The 26,899-nt window shown below is 44.6% G+C and overlaps 1 protein-coding gene across 2 annotated transcripts in view; it reads left to right on the top strand.

Annotated features, from left to right (window-relative positions):
* cdh12a (cadherin 12, type 2a (N-cadherin 2)) overlaps positions 1-26,899 on the top strand; it is a 90,757-nt gene that overhangs the window by 17,409 nt on the left and 46,449 nt on the right. For both annotated transcript variants that reach the window (XM_052128162.1, XM_052128163.1), the window contains exon 2: positions 10,861-11,155. In XM_052128162.1, the coding sequence (XP_051984122.1) occupies positions 10,861-11,155 (295 nt within the window). The remainder of the gene's footprint in view (positions 1-10,860; positions 11,156-26,899) is intronic.

The raw sequence follows: 26,899 nt of genomic DNA, 5'->3' as shown, positions 1-26,899 counted from the left end.
TGAACAGATGACTTTACAGTAAATACAAATCACACTGTTCTTGTTGCAAAAGTTGTAACACACAGTCAAAAACATATTGACAAAGATTAATGTTTAACTAGTTACAGCAAGAAGACAAAATGCTGCACATGAACTTCTGTGCAGGGATTCAAATGAATCAGTAAATTGATCAATAAACTAATTAGTCTTGGCAACACTATGAAAGACTAAATATAGGGAGACATTCTAGGAGAACTTTTTGTTTATTGCCTCATCTTGCTTAGTTGCAAAGCTGTGTGTGCACAACACAACACACACATACATTTTTTACATTTACATTTATGCATTTGGCAGATGCTTTTATCCAAAGCGACTTACAGTACACTTATTACAGGAACAATCCCCCTAGAGCAACCTGGAGTTATGTGCTTTAGCCCACTATGCCACCACCACTTCTCCACACCACAGGCCCATAAATCACAGGCCCATAAATCTGACTGAAGTCATAAATCTTGCTGATAAAAACCACGGCAAAATCAAACAAAGGGAGTACAAAACTGACTACAAATCCCAAGAAGCCTTGCTCACTTTACAACTGTGTGAAATTACAAAGGATCGAACTCTCAACTCCTATTGGACGAGGCACTCAACAGAACGTACCTCAACTATGATGTCATAATGAGTAGAAATACCTCGGAAATCTTTCTGTTCCTGGCTTCCAGTGACTTTGCGTGCCGTAAGTAGACGTAGCTCATCGCAGCTCTCAGGTGTTGCCTCGTTGCACAAGGAAGTAACGTGCAACTTGAAATTGAAATCTTGCTGGACGAGTTGGGATTACTCTGTGTTCCACTGAACACTGTAAAGGATCCGAAGCAGACCGCCGAGCAATTTTCAATCATTTGCCTGCAGAAGTGATGAAAGAATAATCCTCTTCAATCAAGTTGACATCGCTAGAGCTTTAAATGACATTTTATTTATTGTTGATTCTGGTGATTCTGTTATTCTCGTTCTTCTAGATCTTAGTGCAGTGTTCGATACGGTTGACCTTAACGTTCTTATTTCCCATTTGAAACGCTGTGCCGGTATAAGAGGAACAGTTCTCAAATGGTTTCAATCCAATCCTACTGGAGTGGTGGTGGTGTAGTGGTCTAAGCACATAACTGGTAATCTGGTAATCAGAAGGACGTTCTGAGTGTCCTTGAGCAAGGCACTTAACTCCAGATTGCTCCGGGGGGATTGTCCCTGTAATAAGTGCACTGTAAGTCGCTTTGGATAAAAGCGTCTGCCAAATGCATAAATGTAAATGTAAATATCTAACCAGCTGAAGGTTTTCAATTAGATTTGGTCAGCCCATCTTTCTTGTGGTATACTGCAATACTCCATTTCTTGCCCTCGTTTTATTTTCCTTTTATATGCTTCCTATAATATGCTTTTATTTAGTCACAGTTGTAACTCCTTTACTGGAACTCCCTCTATATTAGAGTTACCCAATCATCTCTATTGTGTCTACAAATGGCCCAAAATGCTGCCTCTAGGCACTTGAATGTCACGTACAGTAAGTGTGAACACATTGCTCCAATTTTAGTCCCACTTCAACGCTGCTGATTCGATAAAGAGTAAATTTTAAAATATGAATTAAAATATATAAATGATTTATCTATAAATCTTTAAACAATTTAGCACCATCATATCTGTCTGATGTATTGTGCCTACACAATCCCTCTAGATCTCTTAGATCCAGTAATCAAAGATGTCTCTCTGTTCCAGGATCCAGATTGAAGCAAAGAGTTGACCGGGCTTTTGCCATAGCTGGCCCTAAGCTCTGGAATATATGTCTTGGCATTTTAGAACTGCTCAATTCGCTACCTGTTTTTAGATCTATGCTCAAAATGACGTTACTCATTGCTTAACTACTATAGTATGATGCATCGTTGGAGAAATTAACAAGCTAGTCACAGCTGTTTCCTGAAAACATTGTAATTATAATTTGTGCTTCATTAGATTCAATCTAAATCAGACCTTGAGCTCATATACACATTTAACAAATGCCACAAAAACATTTAAATGGCACTTATGCGTTAACATAAAAAGATAAATGCTGTGTTCTCTGCTGTGTGATAAAGGGCTTTCTCTTAACCGCATTTAATCACTTAAAGGGCTGCATTCATATTTATGTGATGTTTCAGAATGCCACTTTCTGCAAAGCCCAAGAATAAGCCATTTTCTTAAATGTAAAAGTAAATGTGGTCAGAGTGTTGACAGAATGAAAGCTATATATGGAATGAAATATATGAAGCCTCAGCTAAGTCAAATACTGTCCATACAGCAAACTAACAGGGAATTATGCTTCTAACTACAGGTAAAAGAGCAGTATTTCCAACCATACATAAGTGCAATGCTGAGGTGCGTTTCCTAAAAGCATCACTAGCCAACTATGGTCGCAAGTTCCATCATTACCAACATAGTTTAATGATTAGGTGTTTCTCAAAACCGTAGTTCCAACGAACGTTCGCAAACAGTATCACACAGTTGTGTGACCTATTGCAGTATATGTATCTATCAAATTATAAAGTGCATGCAGCTTTCCTGTTTTTCAGAACCTTTCTTACATTTAACAGCTTTCTGGTGTACGTATAAATTAGCTTTTATCCAACCTTCTTTTAACTGCAAAGGCATTAGATAGTTGAGACTGTTGGTCCCATGCTTAGTATGGAGACATTGGTAGAAAATGTCATTATAGTAACTGTTATGTCTACATGTGTTTTTGTTCATGTTTTGTTTTCAGGTCTTTTATTTTGGAATTCTAGTTCCTGTTTCATGTCATGTGGTTCCCTTGTCATGTGATTTTATGTTTCCCTCCATGTTCATTTGTCTTGTAGTCATTGGTTTATTGTCTTATCAGTTCTAGTTTGTCATTAGTTTAAGGTTATTATTCTTGTTATCTTGTTTATATTTCTGTCTGTTTATTGGTTTTCTTGTTATTGTTTTACCCAATGTCTGTGTATTTAAGTCCTCATGTTTGCCATTGTCTCTTGTCAAGTATTGTTAATGTACCTTGTTTCCCAAGTCTTTTTTATGTCTAGTTCATGTTTTCACATTTGATTTACGGTTTTTGGTTTGCACTATTGTAAATAAACTGCACTTGGGTTTTTCAACTTCATGCCATCGTCTGCGTCATTTCCAGTGCCAGCACATCGTTACAGAATACTTGACCCACCAAAATGAACCCAGCTGATCTACTAATGTGTCTGAGTCAAGGAAGCACCTCAGCCTGCTCCATGCCATGTCACAGCCACACCTCTGCCCGCTCAGGCCATGTCGCAGCCAAGCCCCGGACTGCTCCGTGCCATGTCTCATCCATGCCTCAGCCTGCCCCATGCCATGTCACAGCCAAGCCCCGGACTGCTCCATGCAATGTCACATCCAAGCCCCAGACTGCTCCATACCATGTCACCACCGAACCTCAGTCTGCTCCATGCCATGTCAAAGCCATGCCTCAGCATGCTCCATGCCATGTCACAGCCAAGCCTCAGCCTGCTCCATGCCATGTCACAGCCACGCCTGAGCCTGCTCCATGACATGTCACGGTCATGCCTCAACTTGCTCCATGCCATGTCTCGGCCACGCCTCAGCCTGTTCCATGCCATGTCAAAGCCGCACCTCAGCCTGCTCCATGCCATGTCAAAACTTATACCACGGTCTGTTCTAATACTTGATTCTGATTGTATGGAAGGCACGCAGTTTAAACCGTTGAATGCACAGGTAGTTAAAGTCAGTTTTAACCACTGTTCAATATTAAATTGCTGTTTGTAACAATAGCCAAATAACATTACAGTGCAAGCAGAGTAAACTATATCAATTTAAAACATTTCCAGTTACACATGTAACCTCGGTTCCCTGAGATGATGGGAACGAGACATTGCGAGAATCACAATGGGGAATTCATTCCAACCCTTGTACAATAATGCCAATCCTGAGATTGGCAATAGTGTTTTAGCCCCACCCCTTTAGGTGAGCAGTTGGCTTATATAAGTGGGTGTGCGAACACTATTTCTTCAGAATTTTCTAACTGAGAGACAAGAACGCATTGCTCAAACCTTGAAACTCTGAAGTAGTAATGCGGCTAGATTTTGCAATTGTCTCATTCCCTTCATCTCAGGGAACTGAGGTTACATGTGTAACCAGATATTTTCCCCTTCGATTCAGTTCACTCAACATTGTGAGAATCGCTATACGTAACAACATACCCCTTGAGGTATAAATACTTGAAAAAGATTAGGAAGTCACAGGCTTACAGGACGTTGACTTAAAGACATATCTTCAAGTGTATGAATGAATGAATAACACCACACGGTGAAAGCCAGTTGGAAGTTAATCTCAGCCTGGGAATCTACATGAACCATGTTAATACAAAAAATAAAAATGTAACCCCTTCACAACCAAAGGTTGGGAAATTAAATGTATTCCTAATTGGAAGTGCATGTGACATTTAAGAGGGTCAATTTCAACAACAGCCCATATACAGGTGGTTTTACCAAAATATTCATATATCAGGTAGCCTGCCCATAATAAAACGGCCTGGGCTCACCTGCTGAGTGTTGGATCAATAAGCGCTCTAGACAGAGTGGACTTTAGAAGAGATGGACGCCACGTAGTGTTTGTGATGACCAACATGCTGCAAAGCATATGTCCTGCAAGGACACACATTTGTCCATGCCGATGAAGATGCCATGCCTCTAGTTGAGTGTGCTTTTACACCAACAGGGCATCTAATGCCCTATGATTCATAAGCTGGGGCAATCGCATCCACAATCCAGGGAGAGAACCTTTGCTTGGAGACGGACATGCATTTTGTGTGTCCTCCATAATAAACAAATAGCTGATCAAACAGCCTAAACTGGTGGGTGTGCTCCACATACATGTGTAATGCCTGCACAGGGCATAACAAACAAATGCATCGACTGTGGGGGAAAGAAGGCTTGTAGGCGGAAAGAAGGCTTGTAGGCGGACCACCTGAGCCTCAAAGAGCGTGAATAGAACCTTAGGCACTTAGCTTTTCTGGGTTGATGGTGGCTTTTGAAAGACCCAGACCAAATACCAAGCATGAGCTGTCAACCGACAGCACCTGCATATCACTCATCCATTTAACTGAGGTCATAGCCAATATGATTGCGGTGTTAGAGAAAGCACACAGTCTTCACCACATGAAGAGCACCAATTTATAAACACACAGCACTTAGCGCATAGAGGCGTCTCACAGAAGCTACCACTTTCATGTTGTCCGATCAAATCAGAACGTGGTGATTTGCTACCTCGGAATGAAAAGCCGAATCGGTTACTAACGTAACCTCGGTTCTCTCTAGATGAGGGAACGAGTATTGCATAAGCTAGCTTACGCTACGGGAAAGATTCATCTTTTCTGAGATATTGAAGCCAAAAAATTATCCTTAATTTTTTATCCGTTGTCAACGCAGTGCGGCAGCTGCAGACCTTGAGCGGGCTAGCTAGCAAGCTCATAGGTTGCTCTGCAGCAATTGCTGCAGCCTATAGACGAGCTTGGGCGAACTCGCATCCAATGAGAGGCGTCCGCGCGCTCACTGCATCAAAGCCCGCCAAAATGGGCGTGACTAGAGTGCATATAAGCGTAGTTCGTAGGCTGGAACCCTGGTTTTCATTGAATGAAGCGAAAAATCGCTCGTGGCGCGAGCACGGCCGGTTACGCAATACTCGTTCCCTCATCTAGAGAGAACCGAGGTTACGTTAGTAACCGATTCGTTCTCTTACGAGAGGTTCTTTCATATTGCGTAAGCTAGCTTACGCTACGGGAACCCTTTGTCAACGCCGTGCGCGCCAAGCATCCACTGCATGAGCCCCAGGGAATTAAGGGGGACCCGGAGGAGCCCTTGTGAGTGGGGAATTAATATTTGGCCGGCAAGAGTGCGGGCCAGTGTGTGTGTAGTACATAAGCACATAGACAGAGTGGCGGTGCCGGTCTGTGTGGAATGTGTCCCATTAATGCAGCTCACCAGGGGAGCTGTAGCGTATTAAACCGCTAGCAGTTTAGCCTGCAGAGCGGGTACTTCCAGATTGTAAAATCTGACAAAGGTGGAGGGGGAAGCCCAGCCCGCTGCCACACATATGTCATGAATGGAAATCCCGCTGGACCATGCCCACGAGGAGGCCATGCCTCTAGTGGAGTGAGCCCTAATGCCTAGCGGGCATGGTAGGTCTTTTGACGCATACACGGCAGCATTAGCGTCCACTGTCCAGATGGACAGTGTCTGTTTCGAGGCAGCGAGACCTTTGGTGCACCCAGCAAACGAAATGAAAAGCTGCTCAGAGCGTCTGAAAGATGCGGAGCGCGCAGTATACAATCTCAGTGCTCTGACTGGGCAAAGGAGATTGAAGTTGCGTTCGCTATCAGATGCTGATCAGATCTGTGCTCTGAAAGGAGTACCGATCACCTTGGGGACATAGCCGTGTCTAGGCTTTAAAATGACCTTGGAGTCACTTGGTCCAAACTCAAGACACGCAGCGCTAACAGACAGCATGTGAAGATCTCCCACCCATTTAACTGATGATAGGGCAGTTAGAAAAACGGTTTTAAGTGAGAGGTGTTTCACATCCACGGATTGAAGCGGTTCGAAGGGAGGGGCTTTCATAGCTTCGAGAACTATAGAAAGATCCCAGATAGGAACCGATGGGGGGCGCGGAGGGTTCATCCTTCTAGCTCCCCTGAGGAAGCGGATGACCAGCTCGTTTTTACCCTGTGACTGGCCGTGCAGGGGTTCAGCGAACGCCGCGACGGCCGCCACGTACACTTTGAGCATGGATGGAGATCTGCCCTTATCCAGCAGCTCTTGTAAAAACACGAGCAGCGGCGATACCCCACATGTCCGTGAGTCCAGGTCTCTGTCGGTGCACCATTTTGAAAACACAGACCATTTTGACGCATAGAGTCTTCTCGTGGAGGGGGCTATAGCGTGTATGATGGTGTTTATTACTCCTTCTGGCAAAGCGACGGGTAGTCGTTGATCACCCACGCGTGTAGCGCCCAGCGCTCTGGGTGGGGATGCCAGATCGTAAATCGGGGATTTATCTGAATCTGAAAGTATGCATCTTTCAGATCGAGAGAAATAAACCAGTCCCCCTGGCGCACATGCGTGAGGAGTTTGCTGGTTGTAAGCATTTTGAACGGTCTTTTTGCAAGCGCTTTGTTCAAAACCCTGAAATCTAATATTGGTCTGAGGCCGCCGTCTTTCTTGGGGACAAGAAAATAACGGCTGTAAAACCCCGACTCGCTCAGAGGCGGCGGCACTCTCTCTATGGCCCTTTTGCACAGAAGGTTTGCTATTTCTGAACGAAGCATGCATGCTGCTTCCGTGTTCACAGTAGTTTCGAGCCGCGCTCTGAAGCAAGGAGGACGGCGATCGAACTGTAGCAAATAGCCCTGTTTTATTGTGCTTAACACCCATTCGGATATCCCTGGAATATATTCCCACGCTTTGAAGCATAATGTTAGAGGGTGAATGGCCAAATCGCCCTGATTGCCGCACACAGCGCGCTGAACAGAATGTGTGAGCGCGCTTAGTGTGTTTATGCATGACTGCTCGCAGACAGCAGAGACAGGCTGTTCTGTGAGTGACTTCCCGATTGGGGTAAATGGGGAAAGAGTCACATCTGATAAGTGATGTGCGAGCATAGTCACGGGCACGGGACTTACATGTGGAGAGGTGTTTGCTGGCCGTGTGACAGAGCGGGCAGAGGAGGGGCGCGCGCACGGGCTCGTGGGCGTGTTTATTAACTCTAACACTCGAGCGGTTTGTAACCGCTTTATGTGAGTGTGCTCTGATAGGGACACGGGATGTGTAATGCTTGTGTGTAGGGGTGAACACTGGGTTGTGGGCACATTTTCTACACATAGGGCATGTTTGCTCTTTACAAGATTTCTTTGGGTCACCGTGAAAACAGCGTTTGAGCGCAGGCAAGCGGGTGTTAACACCGGCTTGTGGGCTGCTGAATCTACCACTGTAGTAGCCTGAGAGAAGGGGACTGACAGGGGGCGAAGCTTTGGCGGTGGTCCGGCCGCGGCGGGACTGATCCGTCGTTTTGTCAACAAAGCTAGGAGGACTTCGGTTGTTCAGGTTTCAGCGCGATTCTAGGCCGAGGCCCGTGGGGCGGCGGTCTGCGGCGGCTGTCTGAGCGCGATCGAGGGCGGCCGCCCTGTCGACGCTGAGAAGTCTGGCTTTGCTGAGCTGGGCGCTGTGAAGAGGCTCGTGCAGGAGGCTCACATGGGCAGCCTGCAGAGGAGTTAGCGCGACGAGGCAGAAAGAGATTCATGGCTTGTGTGGCTTTTTGGACCTCTGAAAACCGGTCAATGATACCACTCACCGCAGAGCCGAAGAGACCGGATGGAGAGAGCGGTGCGTTGAGGAACGTAGAGCGCTCTGCTTCTCCCATGTCGGCTAGCGTTAGCCACAGATGTCTCTCGGTCACAGTCAGTGCGGCCATGCACTTCCCTATAGCTTGGGCTGCAGCTTTGGTAGCGCGGAGGGCGAGGTCCGTCGCACTTCTTATGTCTGCAACCGCCTCTGGATGCCTGCTTTCCTCATCCCACTCCCGTAGAAGGTCCGCTTGGAGGATCTGTAAAATAGAGTGCAGAGCAGATGCAGCTTGGCCGGCGGCGGAATAGGCGCGGCCAATACAGGCGGAAGTTGTTCTGCAGGCCTTAGACAGGAGCACTGGTTTAGACCGCCATCTCGCGGAGGGCACCATCTCGCGGAGATTCCTGGGCCGAGGAGGAGGCGTGTGAGCCTGACCACTCCTCGTTGTCCGAAGCCATGATGGAACACGCTTCTTCATCCGAGATGGCAGCAGAGCAGCCGCTCGGCGGCAACTGCGCGTCCCGGGTGGGCGGGGAGGGTGAAGGCGATGCTCGAGGGAGGGGCTCCGGTGAGGCAATCGCTTCTACCACTGGTTCCGACAGCCTTTGAGAGCGGCGCTTTTTTCTGTGCGGCTGAATAGAAGGCAGCGGCTTCGGTCCTGAGCGCTTCGAGTCGAGCCCGCAGGGTCGACATCGGCAGCTCCTCGCAGAGATCGCATCCGCCTTCAGTGAGGGCGAGCTCTGCATGCCCTAGTCCCAGGCAGAGAGCGCAGATGATGTGGCGGTCTCCGGTGCTGAGAGGGGCGCGGCATGAGGCGCAAGTGGAGCGAGGCATCTTTAAAAAGACGCTCGTACTCTTTTGTGAATTTCTTACGAACTAGCTTGCTTTAAAAAGGATACGTCGCCGGATGGCGTAGCTCGCAGGATGGCTGAAGGTGGCGAAGACGGCCGGCTTCTTCGAGTGCTGTCCACGCTTGCTTGATGCCCCTCGAACGGCGACGCGGCTTCTGGTTCAGAGATGCGAAGAGCTTCGCTGAAGAGATGAAAATCAGGGTTCCAGCCTACGAACTACGCTTATATGAACTCTAGTCACGCCCATTTTGGCGGGCTTTGATGCAGTGAGCGCGCGGACGCCTCTCATTGGATGCGAGTTCGCCCAAGCTCGTCTATAGGCTGCAGCAGTTGCCGCAGAGCAACCTATGAGCTCGCTAGCTAGCCCGCTCAAGGTCTGCAGCTGCCGCACTGCATTGACAATGGATACAAAATTAAGGATAATTTTTTGGCTTCAATATCTCAGAAAAGATGAATCTTTCCCGTAGCGTAAGCTAGCTTATGCAATACGAGAGAACCTCTCGTAAGAGAACTTCAAGTTTTTCCAGGTGACTGAAGTGCTAGGTGCCAAAGGCTGGGCGTTCGCCGCACCGTCCAGCAAAAAATGCTAGACGATTTAAACTGTAATGTGTTGTGTACTGTATATTATTTTTTTGTGCTGAAGTACCCCCTCCCCACCCCACCCCACCCCATGCACACACACACACACATATCTGATTCAAACACTATAGGAGAAGCGCTATTTGTTTGACAATGAATACAATAATACATGTTCTCTGGAGTGCCAACCCCTCTATGTTCAGAGGATATTATTATTACTGGAATATGCATTTAAATTAATAGTTTTGACCAAGTGTGTGGTTGCACTACTTTTTCTCTGTGTCTGATTTAGAACAGACGGAGCTGTAGATCTAACCTCCCTTAGATAAAAATTAACAGTATTTTTTTTAATAAATTTGCACTGCAAAAAACAAAACAAAATTACAGCTGTTACTAATCAATTCTGGCAAACGGTATAGGTGGGATAGTCCACGGTTGTGTGCATTAAACATTGTAAATGGAGTTTTATAAACAAGGTTCAGGAGGAGCAAGGTAATTTAATCTGTCCAATCACATCACTACAGTAAGTATATAAACAGCCGTTTACCTCTACATGGCGTCGAGTCTTCTGGCATTCCTCCACCTCCCCTTTCTCCTCCAATTCGTGCTCAGGTCAAGCCTCAAGCCTCAAGACCTTCACCCAGGACAGCGAGCCACAATTGTTTTACGCTATACTCTAAGCAGGATTACATTAACTTGCAAACTACTGAAATGTACTTCGTGGAGGTAACCACCCAACATCTCTACGTCATGCATTTAAAATTGCTTAACGTACACCTAGCTGTGGATTATCCCTTACTTACTGTATAGTATTTTTAGTAAAGTAAATATATTAAAGTATTTTTAAATGTACTAAAATAAATTGTTATAGTCCCATTTGATATACTTCATTTATGTTTTTTAATGATTATTTCTTGTATGCAAATTCCCCTGGCTTACTCTTTATTTCATATTTGCATATGTCTGGTTTTGTTTACATGTAAATTATATTATTGAGTTAATAAAATGATTAGCATGAGCTCCTGATCAAATTCCTCATTGTTACTTTTCACTTTTTCACATTTTAGCTTCACTCTGACCTGGATAAGGGGGATAATATGCTAAAGTACACACTGTCAGGTGAAGGAGTGGGCTCTATTTTCGCCATTGAGCCAAGCACTGGAGACATCCATGCCTTGAGGAGCCTGGACAGAGAGGAGAAGCCTTATTACACAATGAGAGCACAGGCTGTGGACATGCTCACAGGCAGACCCTTAGAGCCAGACACTGAGTTTATTATCAAAGTACAGGACATCAATGACAATGAGCCAAGGTTCCTGGAGGGCCCGTACTCAGCCAGCATCCCTGAGATGTCACCTGTTGGTGAGTTTAATTCTCATTTTGTCCCATTTGGTTGGGTATTTGTGGGAAAATCATGGACTCAAATCTTTCTTCTTGGAAGTGTGATGAGAGTTTTACAACCATAGCCTTGGAGCCATCCACTCTAGATGACTCCCATTAATATGTGAACTTGTCTTTATTGTATAAATGGATAACTTATACATATTTAGATTAAAATTAACGACGTCAGATGTGTGTTGCTCTCAGTATACTGTGAAAAGAGCTAACCCTCACTTGTTACCTTGGAGATCCTTATGCTTCCCTTAAAAAATTACTTTTGTTGGTGTAACCTTATTCAATTTGATTCAGTGATGCTTAATAATATTCTTGACTTGAATAAAACCAGTTAATTTAGTTGTTAGTAGCACATTTTTAGGTGACCTGAATAAACATACAGTGTAATACAGGAACATGACCACAGATGACAGACAATTCATTTTGGTACAGGATTAATCACTTTAACATTGCATTCATGTGCTCACAAACACAGAATATCAATGAGTTAATTTGTGACATTTAAAAAAAAATAAAAACAACTTATTGTATCATAGCATGGGGTGCACTATGAATGCGTTTACATGCATGATATTACATTGATTATGCTTAATAAGCCAACAAGGTCATGCAGATGTCTTGTATGATAATATTTTATTGTGGAAGGAGCATAAATAGTTTAACCAAAACCCAGATTTTGCTTTGCATGTAAACATCCTTATTTGCGTTTTGTCAGCTTAATCAGTGTGTGTTTATGTCTGACCATGTAATAGTTTTGACATCAAGGTTAAAACCCTTTTATTGTTGTTCTCTTGTTTATTTGGTTAATTAATTTGCACGCAAATCCCTAAAATGGATATATACCGAAATACAAAGCTGATTTGATAACTATTATAAGCATTTTGTTGTGCATGTAAACTCACTCATGCAATATACAACAGCCTACATATACATGTATTACATACATGCAATACTGACACTCTGAACATCACTCAATCACTAATTGGCTGAAATCCAATACCATCTGTAGACTGTACTATTACACTCAAGCTTAATTTAGCCCTTGTGCTGTGTTAAACGTTTTCACCTAATTTGGTGTTCCTGGCCAAAAATGACCGGCCTATTAAAAATTGCTTATCTCTTGTTATGCTGTATTATCACCAGATATTGGATTAGCTCTTTTTGTCAACTTGTATTCTTTCAATTAGAACAAGTTTTGAAAATGTTTTTATTTCTTTTTTCAAATATTTTTTGGAGCTTATTGATCATAGGACTCATTGACCTGAGCTTATGCACCTCCGTTTTTGAGTGACAAAAAGCATTATTTGTGGACAATTTTTGCAATATTAAATAAAATATTAGAACATTCTGTACTATTATCACACTAGTGTGCTTTAATGTTTAACCAGGAAGTTTGTATTGAAATGCTTTTATTTTGTACAAAATGGCACAAAGTCACACTTGAGGTGTTCCTGGTCAAACATGAAAGAATGGGGAGATCAAAACGAAGAGAAAAACTTAGTGTTCAGCATGCTTATCACATTCATGTTGACATATGTGCATGTGTGCTTGCAAACATAAAGGTCTCAAACCTGTGCACGTGCACACGCACACAAAGATCCCCCATATGCACACGTACACTCACAAACTCTTTTGAGTATTAAATGCTTTCTTTTTCACAGAGATTAATTGATCCTACTCTGAACTGCATCCAACATCCATTCATTTGTCCAACGTTACCACACACACATACACACACCAACACACATGTGGCAAATGGTCTTTGCCCCACAGTGACCCCTCTCCAATAGAATCTTTCTTTGATGATCTTTCTTTCAAGCATTGTGTGTTTCAAATGCAGAGCATACATTTGAAACGCACATGCAAAAAGTTATTGTCAGTCATGTGCATGAAGACACAAAACAAGCAGGTGCTCATTGATTTAATTTGTTGTTGATTAGAAAAAATAGCAGAAACATCAACAGTGTATGTATTTGTGTTCGATAAAATATTCTATATATGACAATTTTAATGTGTAAATAGGCTTAGGCCAGTTTTCTTTGTCACAATTGTCAGATTTGACAGGGAACACCACAAGTGTTACTTTGTGCCCCTTTCCAGAAAATAAAAGCATTTCAAAATAAAAGCATTTAAAATAAAATTTATCTTTGAATGGGAACACAATTATATTGATTCTATTGGAGAGAAGTTACTGTGGGGAGAGAGTTCTGATGTGTATGTGTGCGTGCGTGCGTGCATGCGTGCATGTGTGTGTGTGGTAATGTTGGATTGATAAATGGATGTTGAATGCAGTTCAGGGTAGTATAAAGTTAATCTCTGTGAAAAATAAAGCATGTGATACTCAAAATAGTTTGTGCGTGTACTTGAGTATGTGTGTCTCCATGTGTGCATGCATGTATGTGTGTTTGAGTGTGGGTTATTGCACATGTTTGTGTATATGTGCACATGCACAGATCCGAGGCCTTTGTGTTTGAAATCACACATGCACATATGTGAACACCAACATATAAGAAAGTATGTAATACTCAAAAAGTTTGTGCATATACATGAGCATGTTTGTGTTTGTGTGTGTGTGCATGTATGTGTGCGTGTGTATGTGCGAGTGCAAAGATACAAGGCCTTTATGTTTGCAAGCGCACATGCACATATGTGAACACAAACATGTAATGAAGCATGTAAAGCTCAAAGAGTTTGTGCATGTACGTGGGCATGTGTGTGTGTGTGTGTGTGTAGTTTGCATGTGTGTGTGCACAGATCAGAGGCCTTCATATTTGCAAACACACATGCATGTATGTGAACACCAACGTGTAAGGATGCCTATAATACTCAAAGAGTTTGTGCATGTACGTGAGCATGTGTGTGTTTTTGTGTGTGTGTGTGCATGTGCACAAATTCAAGGATGTTATTTTTGCAAGCACACATGCACAAATGTGAACATGAACATGTAAGTAAGCATGTAATAGTCAAAGAGTTTGTGCATGTATGTGTGTGTTTGTGTGCACGTGTGTGTGTGTGTGTGTGTGCTAGTGTGCATTTGTGTGTATATGTGTAGATCTGAGGCCTTTATGTTTGCAAGCACACATGCACATATGTGAACATGAACATGTAAGAAAGCCTGTAATACTCAAAGAGTTTGTGCATGTACGTGCGCATGTGTGTGGTAATATTGGATGGATGAAAGGATGTTGGATGCAGTTGGATTCAGGGTAGGATTTAGGGTTGGATTCAGGGTAGGATAAAGTTCATCTGTGTGAAAAAGAAAGCATGTAATTCTCAAAAGAATTTGTTAGTGTACATGAGCATGTCTGTGTTGTGTCCACGTGTGTGTGTGTGTGTGTGTGTGTGTGTGTGTGTGTGTGTGTGTGTGTGTGTGTGTGTGTGTGTGTGTGTGTGTGTGTGTGTGTAACTGCGCATGCACTGGTCCGAGACCTTTATGTTTGCAAGCTCACATGCACATATGTGAAAATTAACAGTACGTACATGCTCTTGAACAGAACATTTTTCTCAAATTTTTGTTCTCCTCCATTCATATTCAATGGCTGGTCTTTTTTAACTGGGAACACCACAAGTGTGTCTTTGTGCCATTTTGTACAAAATAAAAGCATTTCAAAACAAAATTCCTGGTTAAACATTATAGAATGTTTTCATATTTTATTTTAAGATTGCCAAAATGATCCACAAACATTTATTTTTTCACTCAAAAACTGAGGTGCATAAACTCAATTTAATGAGGCCAATGAGTTCCAAAAAGAAATACTATACCAGTGAAAAGTCTGTAAGTTTTAGTCCAATAGGATAACATTAACTCACATTTTCAGGCATAATAATATCTTCTTCGGGTCAAAATGACCAGAACACAACATGAGGATTAATGGAATGGCTTGATATCTAATCCCAAAAGCTTAATCTTGTTCAATAGTGTCTCAAACCAATCTGTTATTACTTTGGAAATATGTCTATTATGCAGGTCTATCTAAACAAAGTCTTGAAATGAATTGTATCTCAATCCAATGTTTTAAAGCAGTACCCTTGCGAGCCACTCAAAAGCCTTGTGGCAGCATTTCCAAATGTTTTAACTGCCTCTTAAATGCCTACCTCGCATTTTTCAGTGACCTAAGACCTTAATCCACACCCTCTTCCTCATCCGTGTTTTGAAGTTATACCCCCACCTCTTTAGTATTATTTACACTCTTCTAATGAAGAGTGTAACATAAATAAGATCAAATAAAAAAATCAGCTGCTGGTATAAGATGGTATAAGTTATTTACACCCCAGTGCAAATAGTGGCAGATATTATTTGCACCCCATCCCCAGTGCAAATAATGGTAGATAGTAATTGCAACATGGTGCACATAGTATCAGATGCTATCTGCAGCCTGTTGCAAATAATGATATATGATATTTACACCCAGTACAAATAGTGGCAAATATTATTTGCAACCCAACCCTAATGCAAATAAGGGTAGATAATAATTGCACCCTGGTGCAAATAGTTTCAGATAGGCCCACTATCTGACCCATATTTAAATATTAACATACAGTATGGCCATCACTGCAGTGTGTTTATTGTGTTTATTTAGAGTACAACAAACAAATTAAATGACCCCCTACTCCTGAACCTAATGAACCATGGTTTCACAGGGGAATGAGTGCGCTCGACAGACCCCGCCTCTGGATCAAACCATTCACTGTGACCAAATTTATTTATACACATTTTTATCTATTAATTTAAGTAATATTAAAGGAAATATTTAAATGGAAATAAGAAATTGGATTGTAAAAGGAGTGAGACAAAAACAGATTCAAACCCAGGACAACAGTATACAATCACACACTATTAGTTAGTTTGTCGTGTATTTGTGTGGTTCTACCAGGGTATTAGGGTGCAAATACTATAGCTGCCTTCTGTGGCTGATGCTATTTATTTGGTGCAAAAAGACATGCAGAATAAGTAAAAAGACTAAATAATGAAAACAATTAATTAATGCCTAATCACCGAACGTGTATAGGGGATTTGTAATAGTGTTATATATTAGCACTTTTATTAATCATATTTTATTATTATTAATATTATTATTTCACATTAGCAGGATAAATATTGCTTTGTGTATTTCATATAGTGTGTAGTTTATATAAAACGGGTTTATTCATTGCACTCAGTGTGAAATAATTTTATTTAAAATTGTATTACCAAAAATATACACCATAACTAGCCTTGCTAGATCATTCTGAAAATGACTGTATGACCTGTGATTACTTTTATAACTGACAAATTAATGATTATAGCCTGATGTACCTTGTATAATATGTGTAGTGATTTGTAATCACTTATAACTGACAAATCAATGATTATAATCTTTAATCTTGTATGATTCATTTCATTTTACTAAGAATGGTAACTATTCAACTTGATAATATACCCCAACTATCAGGTTTCTCATAGCATGTAATGTATTATCCATGTTGTAAATCCAATGAATTAACCCATATGATTTGTAACCAGGGATATTCATGTTTTGTTACTTACACATGTAATATTCATGAAAGCATGTCACATTTAGTATGTAAATTCTTGCTTGTTTACGTAGAGAATGTTGATGACAATGAATGTCATGTCTCTTGCGCTGTTTTCAAGATATAAAAGTTCATGATTAAACATTCACTATTTTGAGCAGGAAGAATGTATGTATTCTCCACACAAAGGATTGTAAATCAACTTTGAAAGGGACAGACAGTTGACCATGTGACTTTGGAAAGCTACTTATGATTGGCTCAGGACACTTCTGGGGTGTGGCCAATTTCAATTTCAGTTCAAATGTTTCCAAAACAGGAAAAACTCTCTCTACTGCTCTTCTTCGGTCTTGGAACTCCCTCTTTTAACTGTCGCTTGGTCTCCTCTCTTCTTCTGCTCTCTTGCCTCTTCAGTTCCTTATCCTCCCTGCCATGTAGAGCCCAGGGAAACTACGCACAAAAAAGTCCAGAGGAAGCCTCTCATTCACCTTTTGTCACTCACTCAACATTGTGTCGATGTAGTGACACTAGGGGTCTCTCTTTAGAGCCTCAGTTGCCTCTGAACTTGATAAAAGGCCAATGAATAATTGGCAAACAGAATTTGCATATCCCTCCCCCGGACATATAGGTATAAAGGAGGGAGCAATATGGTTGTTCATTCAGATTTTTTCAGATTCATTCAGAGCCAAGTGGTTGTGTGTTCAGCAAGCTGACATTTCCACAACTTTTCCACTTAACTCTGCAGAACATGGCTGTTGGATATTATGGCCCTGTACCAGCAGCTTTTCTCTTCTCTGCATGCCAGAGCAGTCCACGTCCCTGGGCGCTTTGACAGCACTTCTAAAAGAGACACGTCACGGTCACCACAGACACCTCGAATCTGGGCTAGGGCGCCATGCTTAACGGGTACGCAGCCGCTGGCTCCTGGACAGGACTGCGGCTGGGCTGGCACATCAACTGCCTAGAGTTGCTGGTTGTACTTCTTGCCCTTCGGAGATTTCCCCCACCTTTTCTGTGCAAGCACATCTTGATCTTGATCTCAGACAGGTCTGTTACTGTAGCATATATAACTCGCCAAGGCAACTTTCGCTCTCGTCGCATGTCACAACTTACCCGCCATCTCCTCCTCTGGAGTCAGCAGCGGCTGAGGTTGCTGTGCGCAACTTACATCCCGGGCAGCCTCAATACGACAGCGAGAGTGCTGACTCCACCCCCAGGTGGTCCAGCTGGTTTAGAATCAATGGGGCAAAGCACAGGTAGACACGCTGGCTCCAGGGGCTGCTTAAGTATGCATTTCCCCCAGTGAGCCTACTTGCACAAGTCCTGTGCAAGGCCAGGGATGGCGAGGAACAAGTCACTCTTGTAACCCTTTGTTGGCCCACTCAGACTTGGTGCTCAGATCTCATGCTCCTCGCGACAGCACCTCCCTGGTGAATTCCCCTGAGGAAGGACCTTCTTCCTCAGGGACGAGGCACCCTCTGGCATCCATGCCCAGAGCTCTGGAACCTCCACGTTATGCCCCTGGACAGGAAGCAGAAGATATAAGTAGTCTACCACTAGCCGACTTAGACACAATCAACCAAGCTAGAGCTCCCTCTACCATGCAATTTTACGCTCTAAAGTGACGTCTGTTCAAAAACTGGTGCTCTTCCAATCAGAAGACCCGCAGAGGTGCGCAGTCAGGTCAGTGCTCTCATTCCTGCAGGAGAGGTTGGAGGGGCAGCTGTCCCCCTCCACCTTGAAATGTATGTAGCTGCTATATCGGCTCACCATGATGCAGTGGACAGTAAGTCCTTTGGGAAGCATGGCCTGATCATCAGGTTCCTTAGAGGTGCCTGAAGGTTGAATCCAACCATGCCATGCCTGTTCCCCTCATGGGATCTTTCCGTGGTCCTTGTGGGCCTTCAGAGAGCTCTCTTCAAGCCGCTAGAGTCAGTTAAGCTAAAAGCCCTCTCCCTGAAGACGGCCCTCCTGATTGCACTCTCTTCCATCAAGAGGGTTGGGGACCTGCAAGCGTTCGCAACACTTGCCTGGAGTTCGGTCCGGTAGATGCTTATGTGATCCTAAGACCCCGACCGGTCTATGTGACCAAGGTTCCTACGACCCCGTTCAGGGACCATGTATTGAACCTGCAATCGCTTCCCTGGGAGGAGGCAGACACAGCCTTATCGTTGCTGTGTCCGGTGCATACTTTGCGCACCTATTTGGACCACATACGGAGCTTTAGAAGTTCAGAGCAGCCCTTTGTTTGTTTTGACGGACAGCAGAAAAGGAACGCTGTCTCCAAACAGAGGCTTGCCCACTGGGTCTTTGACACCATTGCATTGGCCCATCAGTCCCTGGCCGTGCCCACCTCCTAGCGGGTCCGAGCACACTCTACGAGGAGTGTGGCATCCTCGTGGATACTGGCCAACTGCACCTCTCTAGCAGACATCTGAAGAGCAGCGGGCTGAAAAACACCCAATACCATTGCGAGATTCTATAATATCTTGGTTGAATCGGTCTCGTCCCTTGTTTTGTCAGGTCTGAGCATGTAGAACTCAGTAATACGGAATAGCTGACTGGGTGTACCACTTGCGCATAGCACCTTTCCCCTCCTCTGAGGTGAAAACATGCGCTCTTACTCCCAGGCATCCCACAAACTCGAGCTCCCTAGATGTCCTTCCTCCCTAGCCCTCTTGCTCGTGAATTTGGCGGAGGAATTTCCGACCAGACTAATTACTCTGTACTGGAATATGTGCTCCATGGGTGTCGGTTATCACGGTAACCCCCTGTGTCGTATGTTCTACGGTATGGTCCCCCTGTTGGCGGACCCGTGTCTCGCTTGGGCAGTTCCCTCTGCCCCCGGCTGCTGTGTTTGTAGAGCTCCTCCCTCACTAGGGAGTACCTACCACCGTGCCACTTCCATGTGTGGCTTGTAAGCCCATGTGACGTATTTGCCGCATGTTGTCCTCCCAGCCTGGGCGGGATGTGGTCTCCGCAGTGTCCTTTCCCCCTGAAAGTATAGGATTGGAAAAGAACACCTTCCCCAATGTGTGTTATAGCATTAGATGGCCCCAGCTGCATCTAACAATCTATGGAGAGAAAACATAGATAGAGAAAAGGCAGCAGCTGCCACAGCCTGCTCCCATGCTTGTTACGTCGCTTGTTCCCACCCTCAGGGATGCCGGGAACTTCAAATGTATATGACAACTTATGGGGCGTAAGGGAAGGTTACGTGCAGCCTGATGCGTGCTTGCACCTGCATCAGCAGTTCACGTAATGATTCAGTGTCATGGCATTATTGGATAGGGACCCCTAGTGTCACTACATGGACACAGCGTCGGGGGAGTGACAGAAGAGGAATGTCTAGATTACTGTTGTAACCCCCGTTCTCTGATGGAGGGAGACGTTATGTCCTTCTTGCCACAACACTGTACCAACTGCTGTAATGGCTGAACCTTATTCTCGGCTTATTCTTATTCAGAACACATTTAAAAACAACAGATGTTAACCAACAGTGCTTTACATATCAAACAAACAAAACGACAGAGTGATATAAAACAGTTGATTTAAAGTTAAATATAAAACACAATAAAATAAATAAAAACATTTAAAATACAACATAATATATTTTCCATTTCAAACTATTCAATGATCTATTCAAAAGATACAGAATAAAAAATATGTTTTTAAATAGGATTTAAAAAAGGCTAATGATGAAGCTGACCTCACATGGAAAGGGAGAGACTGAGAGACCACAAATTAGGACCTATCATAGAAAAGGCACGTTCACCCTTAGATCTATAGCGACAAAGAGGAACCCTTAATAAAAGTTGATCAAAAGAACTGAGCGCTTTGGTGGGTGAGTAAGGGTGTAGAATGTCACTGATATATTCTTGTGAGAGACCATATAGTGACTTGTAGACATAAATCATAATTTTAAAATCAACCCTGAATTTCACAGGAAGCCATTGTAGAGATGCTAAAACCGGGGAAATGTGATCCCTCTTTCTTGACCCTGTTAAAAGCCTAGCTGCCACATTTTGAAATAGCTGTAGGTGGGATAACACAGTTTGGTGTAGACCAATGTACAATGAGTTGCAATAGTCTAACCATGATGTAATAAGTGAGTGGATCACAATTTCCAAGTCATTATGGAGAATTCTTTTTTATTTTAGCAATAGATCTCAAATGGAAAAAGCTACCTTTTTCAACAGCACTGATTTGCTTCTTGAAAAGTAACGAGGAGTCTAAAATCACTCCGAGACTCCTCATATGATCTTGTACATTTGACAACAAAGGACCTAACTGGACAACCAGGCCAGGTAAGGAGGGCATGGAGGAACCTAAAATAAGAACTTAGGTTTTGCTTTCATTTAATTGTAAGAAATTGTTAGCCAGCCAATGTTTAAACTCTTTGAAGCAATTTAGGGCATTCTCAGATGAACAATTCTTGTCTACACTCACTGGGAAATAAAATTGGGAATCATCAGCATAACAGTGATAAGATATACTGTACTTATTGAAAAAAGAGCTCAGAGGAAGCATATACAGTGAAAATACAGAGGCAACCAAAGCTCTCAAGAGCGACCCCAAGTGTCACTACATCGACACAATGTCTCGTTCCCTCCATCAGGGAATGGGGGTTACAACAGTAACATAGATGCTCTCTGCTCTACGGTTCAGACACCCAACTGGAGTCATGGGTCCTCCTTGCAGAAGGCCTTGCTTCATCCAGTTTCATGTTGAATATGTTAGATTAGTTTTATGTTTAGAATAGCAATAAAGTTTGTCTGTATTCAAAGATAATTTGACTGTGGTATGTTTTGATAAATAATCTCATCTCTGTTTTTAAAATATTTTGTGTGATATTATTTTCAAAAAACCATGAGAATAATATTACTCAAATAAAATAATTAATCATAATTCCCTTAATAAAGCTAATTCCTTACAATAGATATTGTGAGTGGATACAACGAGACGTTGTATTACGTTTTTAATGGTGGAGAATTTTATTCAGACAAATAATCTAATTATTTGTCATTTATCTTGCTTATAATGGTTGTTAAACATGACTAATTCTATTATAAATGTCCTTACATAATGATATAAAATAAGGATAGTTTAAATTATTTCCTAGCTCACATACAGGTGAAACTCGAAAAATTAGAATATCGTGCAAAAGTTCATTAATTTCAGTAATTCAACTTAAAAGGTGAAACTAATATATTATATAGACTCATTACAAGCAAAGTAAGATATTTCAAGCCTTTATTTGATATAATTTTGATGATTATGGCTTACAGCTTATGAAAACCCCAAATTCAGAATCTCAGAAAATTAGAATATTGTGAAAAGGTTCAGTATTGTAGGCTCAAAGTGTCACACTCTAATCAGCTAAACACCTACAAAGGGTTCCTGAGCCTTTAAATGGTCTCTCAGTCTGGTTCAGTTGAATTCACAATCATGGGGAAGACTGCTGACCTGACAGTTGTGCAGAAAACCATCATTGACACCCTCCACAAGGAGGGAAAGCCTCAAAAGGTAATTGCAAAAGAAGTTGGATGTTCTCAAAGTGCTGTATCAAAGCACATTAATAGAAAGTTAAGTGGAAGGGAAAAGTGTGGAAGAAAAAGGTGCACAAGCAGCAGGGATGACCGTAGCCTGGAGAGGATTGTCAGGAAAAGGCCATTCAAATGTGTGGGGAGCTTCACAAGGAGTGGACTGAGGCTGGAGTTACTGCATCAAGAGCCACCACACACGGACGGGTCCTGGACATGGGCTTCAAATGTCAAACGTCTTACCTGGGCTAAAGAAAAAAAGAACTGGTCTGTTGCTCAGTGGTCCAAAGTCCTCTTTTCTGATGAGAGCAAATTTTGCATCTCATTTGGAAACCAAGGTCCCAGAGTCTGGAGGAAGAATGAAGAGGCACACAATCCAAGATGCTTGAAGTCCAGTGTGAAGTTTCCACAGTCTGTGTTGGTTTGGGGAGCCATGTCATCAGCTGGTGTTGGTCCACTGTGCTTTATTAAGTCCAGAGACAACGCAGCCATCTACCTGGACATTTTAGAGCACTTCATGCTTCCTTCAGCAGACAAGCTTTATGGAGATGCTGACTTCATTTTCCAGCAGGACTTGGCACCTGCCCACACTGCCAAAAGTACCAAAACCTGGTTCAATGACCATGGTATTACTGTGCTTGATTGGCCAGCAAACTCGCCTGACGTGAACCCCATAGAGAATCTATGGGGCATTGCCAAGAGAAAGATGAGAGACATGAGACCATACAATGCAGAAGAGCTGAAGGCCGCTATTGAAGCATCTTGGTCTTCCATAACACCTCAGCAGTGCCACAGGCTGATAGCATCCATGCCACGCCACATTGAGGCAGTAATTAATGCAAAAGGGGCCCAAACCAAGTACTGAGTACATATGCATGATTATACTTTTCAGAGGGCCGACATTTCTGTATTTAAAATCCTTTTTTTTTATTGATTTCATGTAATATTCTAATTTTCTGAGATTCTGAATTTGGGGTTCTCTTACAAGAGGTTCTCTCGTATTGCGTAAGCTAGCTTACGCTACGGGAAAGATTCATCTTTTCTGAGATATTGAAGCCAAAAAATTATCCTTAATTTTTGTATCCATTGTCAACGCAGTGCGGCAGCTGCAGACCTTGAGCGGGCTAGCTAGCGAGCTCATAGGTTGCTCTGCGGCAACTGCTGCAGCCTATAGACGAGCTTGGGAGAACTCGCGATCCAATGAGAGGCGTCCGCGCTCACTGCAACAAAGCCCGCCAAAATGGGCGTGACTAGAGTGCATATAAGCGTAGTTCGTGAGGCTGGAACCCTGATTTTCATCTCTTCAGCGAAGCTCTTCGCATCTCTGAACTGGAAGCTGCGTCGCCGCTCGAGGGGCATCAAGCAAGCGTGGACAGTGCTCGAAGAAGCCGGCCGTCTTCGCCACCTTCAGCCGCCCTGCGAGCTACGCCATCCGGCGACGTATCCTTTTAAAGCAAGCTAGTTCTTATGAACTTCACAAAAGAGTACGAAGCGCTCTTTTAAAGATGCCTCGCTCCACTTGCGCCTCATGCCGCGCCTCTCAGCACCGGAGACCGCCACGCCATCTGGCGCCTCTGCCTGGGACTAGGGCATGCAGAGCTCGCCCGCTGAAGGCGGATGCGATCTCTGGGAGGAGCTTCCGATGTCGACCCTGCGGGCTCGACTCGAGCGCCAGGACCGAAGCCGCCGCCGCTTTCCATTCAGCCGCGCAGTAAAAGCGCCGCCTCAAAGGCTGCCGGAACCAGTGGTAGAAGCGATTGCCTCGCCGGAGCCCCTCCTCGAAAGCATCGCTTTCACCCTCCCCGCCCACTCGGACGCCAGTTGCCGCCGAGCCGCTGCTCTGCTGCCATCTCGGACAAAGAAGCGGAGGATAAGGGCTGTTCCATCATGGCTTCAGACAGCGAGGAGTGGTCAGGCTCACACGCCTCCTCCTCGCCCAGGAATCCAGCAGGACCCGCCGAGTCGAGCGGGAACTAACGCCCGCCTGTGTTGGCCGCTGCCTATACCGCCGCCGGCCAAGCCGCGATCTGCTCTGCATTCCATGGCCATCTTACAGACAGAGGCTGTTTCAGATCTGACTAGCCGACTTGGGAGAAGCTGAACGCACTACGCCGCCTCTCTGTCCGGTCTCTTCGGTTCCGCGGTGAGTGGCATTGTTGACCGCTTCAAGCCCAAGCCATGAATCTCTTTCTGCCTCATCGCGCTAGCTCCTCTGCAGGCCACCCACGTGACCAGCCTCCTGCACGAGCCTCTTCACAGCCTCAGCTCAACAAGCCAGACTTCTCAGCGCCGACAGGGCGGCCGCCTCGATCGCGGCTCAGACAGCCGCCTCCTGCGGCCTCGGCCTAAGATTGTACTGAAACCTGAGCAACCGAAGTCCTCCTAGCGCTGTTGAGAAAACGACGGCTCAGTCCCGCCACGGCCGGACCACCGCCAAAGCTTCGCCCCTGTCAGTCCCCTTCTCTCAGGCTACTGCAGTGGTGGATTCAGCAGCCAACAAGCCGGTGATACTACCCGCTTGCTCAGCACTCAAACGCCGCTTTCACGGCGACCCAAAGAAATCTTGTAAAGAGTAAACATGCCTTATGTGTAGAAAATGTGCCCACAATCCAGTGCTCACCCCTACACACAAGCATTACACATCCCGTGTCCCTATCAGAGCACACTCACATAAGCGGTTACGACCCGCTCGAGTGTTAGAGTTAATAAACGCGCCCACGAGCCCGTGCGCGCGCCCCTCCTCTGCCCGCTCTGTCACACGGCCAGCTGTATGTAAGTCCAGTACGCCCCCTGTCCGTCCCCTTCTCTCAGGCTACTGCAGTGGTGGATTCAGCAGCCAACAAGCCGGTGATATTACCCGCTTGCCTGCACTCAAACGCCCAAAATAAAGCCTTATGTGTAGAAAATGTGCCCACGATTCAGTGTTCACCCCTACACACAAGCATTACACGTCCCGTGTCCCTATCAGAGCACACTCACATAAAGCGGTTACGACCCGCTCGAGTGTTAGGGTTAATAAACGCACCCACGAATCCGTGCGCGCGCCCATTCTCTGGCCGCTCTGTCACACGACCAGCCTTGTGTGTAGAAAATGTGCCCACGATCTAGTGTTCACCTCTACACACAAGCATTACACGCCCGTGTCCCCATCAGAGCACACTCAAAAGCGGTTACTGAACCACTCGAGTGTTAGAGTCAATAAATGCGCCACGAATACGTGCGCGCGCCCATTCTCTGCCCGCTCTGTCACACGGCCAGCAAACACTTCTCTGTATGTAAGTCCCGTGCTCGTGGCTATGCTTGCGCATCACTTAACAGACGTGACTCTTTCCCCATTCACCTCAATCGGGAAGTCACTCACAGAACAGCCTGTCCATGCTGTCTGCGAGCAGTCCAGCATAAGCACAGTAAGCGCTCACACATTCTGTTCAGCGCTGTGTGCGGCAATCAGAGCGATTTGGCCATTCACCCTCTAACATTACGCTTCAAAGCGTGGGAAGATATTCCAGGGATATCCGAATGGGTGTTAAGCACAATAAAACAGGGCTATTTGCTACAGTTCGATCGCCGTCCTCCTTGCTTCAGAGCTGCGCTCGAAACTACTTTGAACACGGAAGCAGCGTGCATGCTTCGCTCAGAAATAGCAAACCTTCTGTGCAAAAGGGCCATAGAGAGAGTGCCGCCTCCCCTGAGCGAGTCGGGGTTTTACAGCCGTTATTTTCTTGTCCCCAAGAAAGACGGCGGCTTCAGACCAATATTAGATCTCAGGGTTTTGAACAAAGCGCTTGCAAAAGACCGCTCAAAATGCTTACAACCAGCAAACTCCTCGCGCATGTGCGCCAGGGGACTGGTTTATTTCTCTCGATCTGAAAAATGCATACTTTCAGATTCAGATAAATCCCCGTCACAGGCCATTCTTGAGATTCACCTTCGACGGCCAGGTTTATCAATACACCGTCCTTCCGCTCGGCCTGTCCTTAGCACCCCGTACTTTCACGAAGTGCATGGACGCTGGCGCCGCACTCCCTGCGGAGTCAGGGTTTGCGAATTCTGAACTATTTGGACGATTGGCTGATTTTGGCACAATCACATACGGAGCTTCTGTCTCACAGGACAGTTCTCCTCAGTCATCTGAACAGTTTGGGCCTTGCAGTCAATTGGACCAAGAGCTCACTACAGCCCAGTCAGGCAATTTCCTTCCTTGGAATAGAACTAGACTCAGTGGCAATGACGGCTCGCTTATCTACACAGCGCGCATGCCGTGTGCAGCGACTAGTCAGCGTCATTTCAGATGAACAGCCTCACACCTCTGAAGAAATTTCAGAGAGTGCTAGGCTACATGGCCTCAGCCGCAGCAGTACTTCAGCTGGGTTTACTGCACATGCGCCGCTTCAGCATTGGCTAAACACCGCGCGTCTCGCCGGGCTTGGGCCACAGGCCGCCAGCCCATCAAGGTGACTCAGACCTGTATTTCAGCTCTGCAGCCCTGGACAGTGGCCGAATGGTATCAGCGGGAGTGACAATGGGAGCTGTATCTCGCCGAAAAGTCATCTCGACAGACGCGTCCAACACGGGTTGGGGCGCGGTCTGCGAGGGCTCTCCGGTTTTCGGCCTATGGTCAGTTCAGGAAAAGCTCCTTCACATAAATTGTCTGGAA

Source organism: Xyrauchen texanus, chromosome 6, assembly GCF_025860055.1.
Source record: "Xyrauchen texanus isolate HMW12.3.18 chromosome 6, RBS_HiC_50CHRs, whole genome shotgun sequence".
In the NCBI taxonomy this organism is placed as follows: domain Eukaryota; kingdom Metazoa; phylum Chordata; class Actinopteri; order Cypriniformes; family Catostomidae; genus Xyrauchen; species Xyrauchen texanus.
The sequence above is the reverse complement of the archived record's forward strand: the minus strand, read 5'-3'. Positions and strand labels throughout refer to the sequence as shown.